The sequence below is a fragment of the Molothrus ater genome, chromosome 1 (genome assembly GCF_012460135.2).
Source record: "Molothrus ater isolate BHLD 08-10-18 breed brown headed cowbird chromosome 1, BPBGC_Mater_1.1, whole genome shotgun sequence".
NCBI classification, from domain to species: Eukaryota; Metazoa; Chordata; class Aves; order Passeriformes; family Icteridae; genus Molothrus; species Molothrus ater.
In genome coordinates this window covers 136,178,052-136,192,230 of record NC_050478.2, presented here as the reverse complement: position 1 = coordinate 136,192,230, position 14,179 = coordinate 136,178,052, and the positions used below count along the sequence as shown (strand labels likewise).

The following is a 14,179-nucleotide window of genomic DNA, read 5'->3' as shown; positions in this document are numbered from 1 at the left end:
TCCTTACCTACAACTGAGCCATAAAATTGATGTCACAGTTGCACAGCAAAAGCAAGAAATATTTCTTCCTAAACAATAGCAAAAGTTACCTGAAAGGACTGAAAGGAGACCCTGCAATATCTCCCATTTCTTTTCCTAGTACACCAGAATGGGATCTAAAACTTCTGAAGTGTTGCAGAGAAGCCTGGCTTGATGGGAAATGAGAATTCTAACTAACAGTTAGTGATAGATCCAAAAACATAGAAAAAAACATCCTAAGAAATAAAATAAGAAGCTAGAGCTTTGATATTGGCCAAAATGTTAGAACTTCTAATAAAGTAATCAATATTCCTGTAAAGCAGCTAAAGACAAAATAGTTGATAAAAAGCAGGCTTCATGAAGAGCATGAGAAGGGTCACAAAACAAAAGATGAACAAAGGAAATAAGGTGAACATAGAAGGGTTGTTTTCATAACATCTTCTCTTAGCTATATTAAGTCCACTAAACTCATCTGCTTGAAGGTAATAATTTCCTCTCCACTTACTACTTCAGTAATTCACCCTCTTACCCTTGGTTTTACAAATCCCACTGAAGGTGGATGCCTGACTTACCTAAGATAGATGGGTAAGCACCCAAAGGCTACATCAGCGGCTCTTAAGCTTTTTGGCTCTGTCAGTGGATCACAATCAGTGTTCAGTTCTTCTTGTAGATACACTGTGCAGCCTTATCAGCAAACTAGGAAATATCACAAAGCTTTACAATATAGTTTGAGAATTCCTGAAATAGGTTTTGCTAAGACATTTGATACACTTTTCCATATCTCACCCTAATTCACATTTTTAGATCTCTTCTGAGTAAGGAACAGAAATTGATTTTGAAACTGGCTGCCATGGTGAGAGTTTTTGGCAGTGCATTGTACATGATATTGATGTGAATCAGTGTTCTGTAGAGAATACAGTGGATCAGGTTTATAAGACTGTACCACAAAGATCTTTCCAAGGAGTACAGTAAAACATGGTATGATCTCTAGTTAGAAACAAAACCTAAAGTAAATATAACAAGATTAAATTAAAAATGAGAAAACCCTTGTGTTAGAGGGAAGGAATAATCCCATTATCATTGCATGTATAATTAAGAAACATTAATTCCCCATCTGACAGCATATGAAGAGTAAGTACCAAGGAACAATTAAACACTGCTTCAAATGAAGAGCAAGATACCTTTTTCTTCTCTCTCCTAAATGTTCATACTCTAAGAGTACAGAAGAACTCATCTGTGCTAAATTGACAGGGAATTTCAGATCTGAAGCTGAAGGACTGGAATTATGCTTTTCAGTTCAAAAATGATTTGGATTCTGTGTTCTACATCAGGCAGGAGTAACAGCTACAGCAAATCTGGCTAGCACAGCTTTACTGAATACTGAAGGGATGGAAAAGGGGCAGCTAGAATAAAATTCACTTCTGAATATGCTGTAGAGCAACTCTTTACTGAGACCATCAGAGATCTTCCAGGTAAAGTGGATAGAGCATACTAAAGAAAAGCTGCTTGACCCAAAAAATATCCACTAAGACAGGAAACTGTGCAAAACATTCATCAGCTACTTGCACAGCAGATCTCACATCTGATAATGGACTAGGAGCATGGAAACTTCATTCTGAATTTAGCAGACATGGAATTTAACATCATTGACAAACAAGGCCAAAAATGCTTCCATTGCCCTTTATCAAGTTCCCTTTTCTACCAAACAGAACAGATTATATTATCACTTCTTCCACACAGAATTTTATGTAACAAATAAGAGCACCAAACACTCCCCCCCCACTGGTTTGTGCACAGAGGCGAAAAAAATATCTATTTCATTACTAATTGATGAACTCTACAGATTATTTATCACAGAAAAGACAATTGATCAGAAAATAATCAACTATATTAATACTTAAATTACAATTCCCATGAAGTGTTTGAATGCCTCACTGCCCCCTTCTCAACTGTAGGTGAGCCTTCCTGGCCAAACCAGATCTCTCAGCAGCCACCACAGCTTTGTCTCATGCTGTGGAATTTTGCTGTATGTTTTATGAGCTAACACCTGACTGAAAAGACAGACCCAGAAACCACTGCTGAGACATGAGAAAAGATTACTTTCACACAAAATTTTCTATGTCAGTAGGAGGCTGAATATTGAAAAAGATTTCTACTTTTCCAACTTTTCAATTCTATGCTATATAAACACAGCAGCACATTAATATATTTCTGATATCTTCCATGCAAAAAGAACAGTTGCCATATATTATGCAAACAGAAGCCTTATCCCGACACTCACTCTTTGATGTGTTCCACATGTTAAAAATTTGAGAGCAGCCAAGTATGAAACAGGGAAAACTCTACAGTCCCTCACATTTTCCAACACAAGCATCACAGCTCCACAAAGAATGCTGCAAATAGGCCTGACCTTACCAAGACAGCAGAATAAAAGCTCTCTCCAGGGTGAAGCCATGATTTAATTTTATTTTTTAAACTGCAGATGGATGTAGTCAGGATTGATTTGACAGCCCACCAACCAACACTGGTGTTAAGACCTCACAAAAAGAGCATGGAAAAGTGGCATAAATAAGGACTGAGGGTAAGGCTGGTTTACACTTTGCACCACAGAGAAGGGAAGGGCTGCCCAGAGATGGCTGGAGATGAAAGTTGCTTCTGCTCTCCACCATCAGACTAACACTGCTTGGCAGAAGACATCTGTTGTGCTGAAGAGACTGTCACACGCAAAACAAGAAAGGTAACTAATACTTTATTGGAAATACCCTCAATTTAGACACAATGAAAGTTCTTTCTGAGATATATGACAGTGCTGAAGAATGCTCAAAACTTGCTACAGTTTGGAACCAAGCAAAGAGAAACTTAAAAATATTTTAAAGGAGGCTTGAGTACTTTTCCTACAACACATTGACCCAGGACCTTCTCTTCTTGGTATCAGCCCCACACCTGATCATAAACACACCTCTAGCAATAACAACCTAAAGGGTAGGCTGTGACAGTTTTAAGGGACAATAAAACAATGTCCAATAAGATAATCTAAGAAAAGGTGCTGGTTTATGTAGTCTTCTGCAGTGTAACAACAGCAGGATCTGTGAGAAGACTCGAGGGACTGGTGTCAGGAAACAGCTGGGGGACACCTAAAAGGCCACTTTACAGAAGACCTCATTTGGCTTCTTGCATCAGGCCTCACATGAAGTGTGTTGTGTCATTGGCACAAGAGATATTTTGAGTGAGTGTAATACTCATCAATAATGGAAGGATGAAAGATAATGTTGGAATCACTTGCCCAGGGAAGGTCAGGAAGTGAGCAGAAGTTGGTCCAAATTGAACAGACCTGTTAAGAGGAAGGCTTACTATTGACTCAAATAGTATCTTTTATACACATATCACAACAGATTTAACAACACTGGAATCTTTATCTCTGTTGTACATCAACCAAAACATATGGCAAAGGATGAATATATTCATGAGGTCTCACCACAGTGAGTAAACCCACCTACTTTTGGTCACCCTTCCTGCCCTGGAGCCAGGAACGAAACACGGGCCCCCTGCAGTCCACTGTATACCTTTCATCTCACCTGAGGCCCATGAAATAAAGGGCAGAAATATATTATATGTGTTCTAAAAATTGGAAAGATATCTGGGAACAATTTAATTTAAAAAAACCCTTTCTCTCTACAGAGAGAGAATAATTTAGACCCTGAGGATTCAGTATGCTCCCTAAGTAAACTTCCAGTGTATTTCCAGAGTAAACTGAAATAGAGACACGATATCTCCAAATTCCAGTGTAGTATCTTAAACCATGAGACTATCTCTTCATTAAAACACTAAATAACTTGAACATTTCATCTGATATGATAAACACTAACATCTATAAATATATTACTGAAGCGAAAAAAATTAATCAATGCTAATTTTGAAAGCATGATTTTTATATGAATTTCATGGCATAAAGCTTATTTATGTCAATAAAGCTCATTTAATGCAAGCATCTTTAGAAGATCTAAAATTAGCAGATTTTAAGACTATTTGCAGCAGGTTTTCAGTATCAATTCATATTTCATTTTCTAAGGTGCCATTTGGTATTTAATGAATATTCAGAAGTTCTGGTCTCTTCTAAAACTAAAATGAGATTTTCTTGAGTGCTGTTCCTTTCCTTCTTAAAATTTTAATTTTAAAAGGTTTGAGTCCTTTCAAGTATCTCCTATCAAATTTCTTCAATTGGACCAAGGTACCTCTTGGGCATTACTTTGACAGAATGAGGTTTGTTTAATGATCATAGCATTAAAAACTCTTACTCTGAAGACGTGCAGTTGCACACTGAGGAACATGGTGTAAAACCAAAACATGAGGCAGGCCTTCCTTCTTTCTTCCCTCCCTCCCTCCCTTCCTTCCTCCCCCCCCCCCCCCCCCCCATAGTTATTTATCCCCAAATAGTTATTCCTTAATCATTCTACGCCCAGTCTTGTTCCTATTAATGCTTTAATGCTGAGACATTGGAAAAATCCTTATTTGCTTCAATGGTATGGGACAAGACCATCAAAGAACTCATCTCTCTAGAATTCACCAGTCATCTAAAAGTACTGCTGCCCAGCAAATTCAAAGTCACAAATGCACACAGAGCCAGGTCTATTTCTCATTTTTATCTCCAGGAATATACCAGTATAAAAACTGGCAGGTCAATGCAACTTTTTATGTCTCCTCATACTGTTGTAAATGCCAACACCTGTTGTAGAGCCTCTAGTGACATGACCCTACCACGGCATTGCCTTCTTTGTTGTACAGGCCACCATCATTTTTTTTTCTTCCCTTTTCTTATTTTTCCCACCACTGCTGATTCCTGCCAGGTGCCCTTAGATCTTGCTCAGTATTACTGCTTCATATTCTTTCTGCTCTGTCTTTGGGTTCAGCACCTTAAAATACATCTCACCTGTTGCTGAGTAAGTCAATGCTCCACTCCCTGAATCCAAGGACTTCATGTATTAAAAAGTCTTACCATTTCTTATTAGACTATTCCATATTTAATTTACCCTAACTGGCTGCAAAATGCATTTCACTGCTGGTGCTCAATAAGCACTCAGTAAGCAAATCACAGGACCATAGAAGAATTCAGATTGGAAGGGACCCCAGCAGATTTCTAGTCCAACCTCCAGCTTAAAACAAGGTCAGCTATGAGATCAAATTGGGTTTCTCAAGGTTTTACCTAGCTGGGGCTTGAAACCTTCCCAGAACAGAATCTGAGCAACCCATTCCAAAGCTTCCAAGTCCTAAAAGGGGAAGAAAGCTTCTCCTTATTTTCAGCCTCAGCCTCATATCTCTCATACATCACTGCAAAGGGTCAGGGTTCCATCTTTTTGACAAATCCTCCTGTATAGTGGGAGCTGCTGCTAGTGCCCCCATCCCATGCTGGCAAGCTGCCTCTCCCCCAGACTGAACAAGCCCAGCTCCTTCAATCCACTGGTCGCACAGCAAGAGCTCCAGCCCTGGGCATCTTTGCAGCCCTCACCCTGACTTGCACCGGAGATCTAAGAACTGTAGTCTAAGAAGTACAGAGTAAAGGGAATAATGACTACTCTTGATCAGGTTACTATGTTCCTGTTGATAGTGACAGCATTCTTTGCTGCAAGGGACAACACTGGCTCATTTTGTCTCCCTGACTATCAAGGTCCTCTTCACTAGAGCCACTTCCCAGCCAGTCAGCTCCAGTTTCAGCAGGGTGCAAGAGCCTCAGCCTTCCCAGCAGCACAACTTTACAATTGTCCTTGTTGAATTTCATAAGGGTCCTACTGATGCATTCCTGCCAGTGTCTGGTCCCCATGCCTAGATCCCTATGGATTGTCCCTGCTTGAATCTATAGACTGGTACCCACCATTTGCTGTCATCTGCAAATCTGATGAGAGTACACTCTGCCCACCCCATGATGTCCTCCACATCACTGTTAATATGAAGATCTTTTTTCTTATTAGGTAAGTTTCCAGATGAAGATTTTTTTCTTTTACATCTGCAGCTGCTCTTTGTCAGAAGTAGTAAAAAGGTATAAATCTCCACAAAGGAAATGATAGTTTTGGTTTCATCTTTGTCCACAACTCAATAAACTTTAATCAGCAAGAGTCTCAAGTACAAGCCACACTTCTCAATATCTATATTAACAACTGTTAGATATGTTTGCTCAAGATTATTTTCCTGGCTTATGACCATGCCTTAGATTTTATCTTCAAATAAAGTTTAAATATCATTTTTGTGTCACTTTCTTCAAGAACTTTTCCATCATATTTTTCCATATCAAAACAGCCTGTAAAGTCACATTAATTCCTGAGATTTTCATCAATCACATCAATTTTCCACAGCCATATCTGGGAACAGTTACACTACCTTGGCTTAATCTTCACATTAGTTTCCATGGTCCTTCTATGCTCTACTTTTTCTGAGCCACAAATCCTCTGTTCTTTCCCTTTATTAGATTTCAAATAATCAGAGTCATGGGGACCAACAGCACTGGAAATATCCTCCTGAGTTAATGATTCCACTCACAATATTATCACAATATACTTTTATAAAATCTGTACAGATATTGATTGTGTTTTTTCTTTGGTAGTTGCTGAATTGAAGTTCTTTCCTGCAGATTTATTTTCTAACACTCATACCAATATTTTCCCTTATACCTCTTTTGTGTAAAGTAAGAAAGAGTGATCTCAATTCCTCTTTTTCATAGAGGTCTATAAAGTTCAAAGTTTTGCACCTCTGCAATGCAATTCCACAGTCTCCATCAGTGTTTATGCTGAAATGAAAATGTCTTCCTTTCAACTTCATTTCACAGTGCCTTAATTCTAGAAAGAGAATATAGTAAAGCAGTACTAGAAAATATTTTAAAATAGCTTCATTTTCCTCTGGTAGTGCTCTGGATGCAGTCAGCTCTGTACACATGGGTGGAGACACAGACTGCATTCAACAGATGGTGACTGAGAGGAAATGGGCACAATGGTCATGTACGAAACCTTAACACTTAGCAAACCACCTCTTACATTTGTGTACATGTACTCATGGCTACATAGTAAACAACTATGGGCAGTTTCTCATATTTGCAATCATTCACACATTATAAGAAAATAGCAACAGGAATGAAGGCAAAATTGGAAACAACACAAGTACATGTGTATGTGATCAGACAGTGACTGAAACACACATCAGTTAACAACACATTGTTAAGACTGAGATTTGTATGTGAAACTCAAATTCCTGCTTAACATTAAATGGCAGAATGCCAATTTCCAGTTTTGTATACCACCACTGCAGAGAGCAAATCAGTGTTCCATATTAAACTTACAATTAATTACAGATTAATTGCTATTTGGTATATGAGCAAAAATGCTATTTAACTCCCAAGTTATATTTGCTAAACTCATGCCAATTAAAGTGAACAGCCAAAAGACAACTACAGCAAACTGAGTAGGAGTTAACAAGTCAAGCAGATCAACAGGATCGATATCAATTCTAAAGTAAATAAGAAGACAATACAATTTTGCATTCAATATATTCTTTTAAGAAAAGAGACCCGGTTTTGAAGGTTTGGAGGTCCTATGTGTATTTGTTGAGTAACCATGATAGAATAAAGACATATTTTTTAGACTAGGCAAGGAAAGTACGTGCAGCTGAGAAGCAGCACCCTATACAGCGAAGGAAAGACTGTACAAAAGAGTGGCTGGCTGTACTCAAGGCACATTTTGGACAGAAATCAGGGGTTTTGGCTGGAAATAATAGTTCAGATTGATTTTAGATTGATCCTAGGAAAATACTGACTTTAAGAACCATAAAATACTGGAATAGAGAGATGCGAAAATCTGCTTCATTGCAAGATTTCCAGAACAAAGCTAGACAAACATCTGTCAGAAATGAACTTGCTGTACTGATCCTGCTTCAGGCTAAGGGAGGGGCTCAGTTGGGATCACTTCCTACCCTACATATTAGGAACACAAAGATTTTTTTTTTTTTTTTTTAAAGAGTGGGCAGAGGCACAAAAAAGAAGAATATGTATTCAAGGTCAAACATCTCAATGAAAGAGAAAATTTACATAAATTACATTTGCCTCATAGGATGTTTCTTTATGGTCAGGTTTTGTTTTTTTTATTTTGAGTGAACAGGGTGAGGCCTTTACTTACATACAGACTGATTTCTTTCCTTATTATATTGACCCTGAATTATCTGAAACTGTCTTTTAAAGAAATGAGGATATCACTTACCATATCCTATGAAAGCTGGAATACTCCCTTGGCTCTAAACCGTGTAACTCTCTAGTCACACATTCAACAAAAAGCCCTCAGTGCACAGTTACAATCTATTAACAGCAAAGTAAAACAATTCCCCACGTTTTAAGTCAGTAAAATATTGCTGATAATGCATACTTTACCAGTTATGTCATGCTGTTTGAATGACTCACTGTAGATTTGATACTGATTAGGGCAATGTTTCTTCAGCCATTTGCAGACATCCTGCTGGGTCCATAACGCCACAGGCTTAGTCAGCTTCACAGTTCCAGACTAGGGGCAAAGAATGAAGAACAGAAATGATGTTTAGTCTGCACACAAATTTCAGAAATATTAATCTGTCATTTCCATTTATGATATTAAAATACTAAATGCAAAACAGGAGCTGCTCTGACAGATGTCCAGTAATAGCCAGCCCATTCCACAAGACCCTGCTGTTCAAATACATCACACAGGAATCACACACAGTGGAAGGTTCTTTAACATTACTTTCCATTGCTTCATATTCCTTGCATCACAGAACCATACTGCACTTCAATAAATAGTGTTAAGAGTGACCAATGACTACAGCCAAAAGATAACAGATGCACAATTTGAATAGTTCAAACTCACAGGAGAGCTGCACATTTGTGCCCCAGTTTGGATATAATCACAGAAGACCAGGAGTACCCTCTGGCCAGGCATGGTCCTCAACCAAACGACAGAAGATCTTGCAACAAAGGCCTGTAGTGCCAACAAGCCTGAAGACTGCTTTGTCTGAGAAGAGGAGACTACACACCAATGGACATGGAGCTGGTGATATTGATTCATACTGAACATTTCAGCTGACAAAATTCCTAATTTTAATGATGTTCACAAGCAGCTATAGTTTTTCTGTTTCCTTTATAACTTTAACTTTTCTACAATCACCATGTATTACCAACAATAAATGTTTCACTGGACACTGCTGATGTAAGTGGATGTGAACATCAATGTATACATTTACTTCGTATTTTGTCAAGGAATGAGTCTAGGGAATAAAATCAAAGTGTCTGTTTCAATGCTATGCATGCAGAATACTATCCTCCAGCTAGCTCCCTGGTGGTGAAAAAGTTTCAAGAGAAGTTTCTCTGCACAAATTTGAGGTGAAGGGGAATGTCATCTCAACCCATCTTCTCCATTAGGACTCATTGCAGACTCCCTCAATGTCACCAGGCAGGGTTTATCCCAGCATTTGCTCAGATGCACTTTGTCAGACAGACTTTCACAAAGTTGCTTTCAAATTTTTCATTACTAGAAGCCCGAAATACCAAAGCAATTTTAAGCTACTGCTTTGCATGTCCTATTAAGTCCATAAAGTACGTCATGCAAAGATAGTAAGTTAGGGCCAGGGATTATGGCAGACCTAAAAATCCAGCAGGCAAATGTGCCTTGAATTTCTCATGCCCAGTTGTCCCTATCTCCTTTTTATTGCCTGTGTAAAAGTTGAAGAAACAGTAGGAAAATCATGATTGAATATATAATACAATGCACATCCCCTAGCTCAGCCTTTTTCGGTCTGAAGAAAAATAAACTCATCAGAAACATGAATCCTGTTTCAAACATGCTAATAGGCATCATCCATATTTAGAGGTATAATAATAATGCACAGAACCACCCCAAAGAATCAGTCTCTGCTGCTGCTGCCACCCACCAAAATACAGAAGCTTGACTGACAGACTTAGTCTTCACAGAAACAGAAACTTCCAGAGGTGCTGAGGGTGCACAAAAACCAGGACAGCACTTGCCCTAGCACTGCCCTTTCTGAGCAGCTCATCAGTCTTCTACACACACAGGAGCCCACACTGGTCTGGAGAAGGCACAGCCTCTGCAAGGAGAGCAGCTGCCCCAGAACTCCCAGCTCCTCATGCAACCCAAGAGATCAAAGGGCCCTCAAACTTCTCTGGTCTTCTCATCACTGCTATTTAACTGAGTTTCAATGAAGAGTCCAATATTAAGCAAACAGTTTGCTGAATTTTTGTTACACGCAGATATAAATGGGTGTCCTCCTCAAATTACATCAAAGAAATAAAAAAGCAAAATTAGCCATGTGACACAAGCAGTCTGTCTGATCCATAGAAATCCCTGAGCTACAGGCTCAAAACTTCACTGTCTTATCTTTATATGTGTTACTGCTTAAAGATTTTTTTTTTTTTTGCATTAGAATTTTTGAAGACTAGAGAAAAGTCTGTCAGCCCTTGAAAATAAATGGTTAATAGATTTTTGGTACATTCCAAAAATACTTAAATGATAAATATTTGTATACAAATATATACAGCTAGCTATGGACTTAAAATTTATTTATTCCTAGCTGAAAGTACACAAGCAGTGCCATTGTTTGTTTAAATCAAGAGGCTGTTCTTTTCAGTTCAGCAATATTATCCAAGTTATTAACAATTACAGTACAAATTTAACACATCCCTCTGTGCCTACAGAACTGAAAGATGGTTTCAAATGTAGCTTTTATGCCATGCCAATACAGATCCCTGCACAGAAAGCATACATGCTGACTTCTTCAATGTTTGGAACTGTGTTAGAAACATTTAAACTTACAACTACAGTCCAAAGAGGACATTTTTACATAGAAAATGAAACCTAACATTTTTTATTGTCAAATTTTGAAGGACTTGATGAGTTAGAGGAATAAAGGGGGTTTAAAGGAATGGTGCAAAAGTATGTCTTCACTTTCATTTTTGGAACATCATACCCAAAATATTTTCTAACCAGATGCTCCAAATGAAAGGCTCCTAAAAATACACCTTCCTCCCACAAAATTCATTTCTTAGTTTCTTTCCTGCTCTGAAGGCTAGATCTCATACAAAAAACCTCCCAGTAAACCAAAGAAAATTACCCGTACCCAAAGCATGCCTACTAAAAGATACCCCTGCCATTAACTACGTATGAACTACCCAGACAGGTGAAAAACATAGTATGTTTTACTGTATTTCTGTTTCTTAGCTCAGTCAAAGAATAGGCCCAAATTTATTAAAATAAAATAATGTATTTTAAAAAATACCTTTGATCTGGCCTTCCTTTTAATTTTCCTGACATAAACTAATCCTAAGATCACCCTTTGCTGGCAACTCTGTAATAGTTTTCATCTTGCCAAATGCTATGCCAAGTCTTGTGCCAGATATAGATGTAATGAGAATAAAAGTCTACAGTATTTTGGTCTTTTCTTGTATATTTGAAGGAAAACCTGTTTCTTCAGGATTTTGTGACAAACTTTTTCTTCTAGACTGCCCAACCCCAGCTTTTGTTACGTGTATCTGCAAAATATAAAAATGACTGCCAAGAAGAAGAAAAAAACATATTTACTACTTGACAAAATTTCATGCTCTCTTTGTTCCATGGTGCAGGGAAGACAGTACTCAACATAACTAACTCAAGAATAAATAAATAAACAACTAAAACTTACAGCCTGTGCATTACTAGAGAGTGTATTTTAGTATTCAGAATAGCATCAGCTACCAAGCCCTGCTCTTCCTAAGCAATGATGGACAAGTTATCTCTTCAGCCTTCCAGGTGCAATTTACCAAGCCTGCCAGCTTTGAAGGTCAATTTATTCACCAGAATTTCTTTGTCTTTATTTATCATATTTTACTCCAGAAAGAAAGGGCCTCTGTATTTTTGAGTGATGAAGGATTCAATCTCATAATTTAAACTACCCCACATACTTTGAGACAAGCTATCTGAAAGTGCTTCTCCAACTCTAACATGTTGTGTATTTACAAACCTGCTCAGATTACAAAAGTCAGGGATTGTGGAGATGAGGGTGCCCAGTCAAACAGGGCTGCAGGTTCACTGGAATAAGGCTGTCTCATACTGTTTGTAACATCTGGTTTGCCAACATACTGATCCTGACACGTAAGCATGGTCAATGCGTATTTACATTCAAATTTACCCAAAGTCAGACCCCACTGTTTCTTTTATGAAACAGATGGATAAAAAAGGCACTGCTGAAAGCATTATTGGAGCAGATTCTGCTCCAATATACATGTTGAGAGATTCTGCTCTGGGGTTTTCAGTTTAACTAGAAAAAGACAAAGCAGAACCAATTTTGTTACAGCCGTGTTGGCCAAAGGACTGCAATGGTTTAGACTCTGCCAGCAGGTAAATAACACACAGCTGCTCACTCACTTGCTCCCCCAGTGGGATGGGGAGAAGAACCAGATTAAAAAAGTTAAACTCATGGGCTGGTATAAGAAGAGTTTAATAAGTAAAACAAAGTAAAATATAATTGTACTAATGTTTATAGTAGCAATGATAATAATGATGATACTAGTGATAGTGATTAAAAGGAAGGGAAGAAAGAGAAAGAAAATAACCCCACAGTAAAACAAGTGATGCCCAGTACAGCTGCTCACCACCTGCTCAGCAATACCCAGCCCATCCCCAGGGCTTGGCTCCTTCTGGCTGTCATGGGTTAACCCCAGCCAGTAGCCAAGCCCCAGGCAGCTGCTCACTCCCTCTCCCATCAGTGGGGTCAGGGACAGAATCAGAAGGGTAAAAGCCAGAAAACTCATGGGTTGAGATAAAGACAATTGAATAGGGAAAACAAAAGCCACACACATGAGCAAAGGAAAACAAGGAATTAATTTCACTGCTTCCCACTAGCAGGCAGGTGTTCAGCCATCTCCAGGAGATCAGGGCCCCATCACATGTAACAGAGACTTAGGAAGACAAACACCATCACTCCAAAAATCCTCCCTTGTCCTTTCTTCCCCCCACTTTATATCCTGAGCATGATGTCATATGGTCTGGAATTTCCCTTAGGCCAGTTTGGGTCACCTGCTCTGGCTGTGTCACCTCCCAGCCTCCCCCAATTTCCTCACCACCATGACCATATGAAAAGTAGAAAAGGCCTTAGCTCTGTGCAAGCCCTGCTAAGCAATAACAAAAACATCTCTATATTATCAACTTTGTGTTCAGCACAAATCCAAAACATAGCCCCATACTAGCCACTGTGAAGAAAATGAACTCTACCCTAGATGAAACCAGCATGCTGGCCAACACCCATCCAGGTTTTCCTATGAAAAATCACAAAAAAATGAAAATCCAGGTTTTCATGGTAACAAAGGATATCCTATGGAACGTACCAGTTTGGGTCTCCTGTCCTGGCCATGCTCTCCCCCAGCTTCTGCTACAGCTTCTCATAGGCAAGGAATGAAACACTGAAGAGTCCTTGACTCAGGGCAAGCACAGCTTAGCAACTACCAGAACATCCATGTGTTATCAACATTATTCTCTTACTGAATCCAAAACACAGCACTGTACCAGTGACCAAGAAGAAAATCAAGTCTATTCCAGGTGAAAATACGACAGAACACAAGCAAGGCAAGGCTACAAGGAGAAGCACCACAAGTTACTAGACCAGCAGTGTGGGTTCTTCCAGCTGTGCTTCAGACACAACTGCTCAATGCTGAACCATTATGTCAGCCCAGTCAGGCAGTTTGAGGGAAAAGGGGACTCGGTTGTGAGGGGCAATATGAGACAGGCAAAAGAAAGAAGCAGTAAGGTCATTGTGACCTAGCAGGGACAGAGAGAGCAGTATGGGTGGCTGTCACAAGAATAATAGAGAGTCAGCTGGGGCAGGAAACATTAAAATGGGTCAGAAAACCATTGACATGTCTGTGCTCAGAGGAAGAGACTGGAAGAAAAGAAATGGGATTGTTTCATACATCAAGTAGAGAATTTTCTTAAACCAAAACATAATGCCTCCTGCAAGCAAACTACAAATGGTCAATGATATATTTAAAAATTATAAAAATAAAAATTTTATGTTTATCTGACACAGATACATAAAGCAGGGAACTTTACTACACAGCTCCAGGAGTGATCTAAGTTATGAAATCTTTCAGGCTGCTCCAGAAGCAAGGCTAACA

At 38.8% G+C, this 14,179-nt stretch overlaps 1 protein-coding gene across 1 annotated transcript in view; it reads right to left on the bottom strand.

Moving 5' to 3' along the window:
• Positions 1 to 14,179, bottom strand: part of SAMD12 (sterile alpha motif domain containing 12) — a 175,253-nt gene that overhangs the window by 122,500 nt on the left and 38,574 nt on the right. The window contains exon 3 of the mRNA XM_036398564.2: positions 8,420 to 8,549. Coding sequence (XP_036254457.1) covers positions 8,420 to 8,549 — 130 coding nt within the window. The remainder of the gene's footprint in view (positions 1 to 8,419; positions 8,550 to 14,179) is intronic.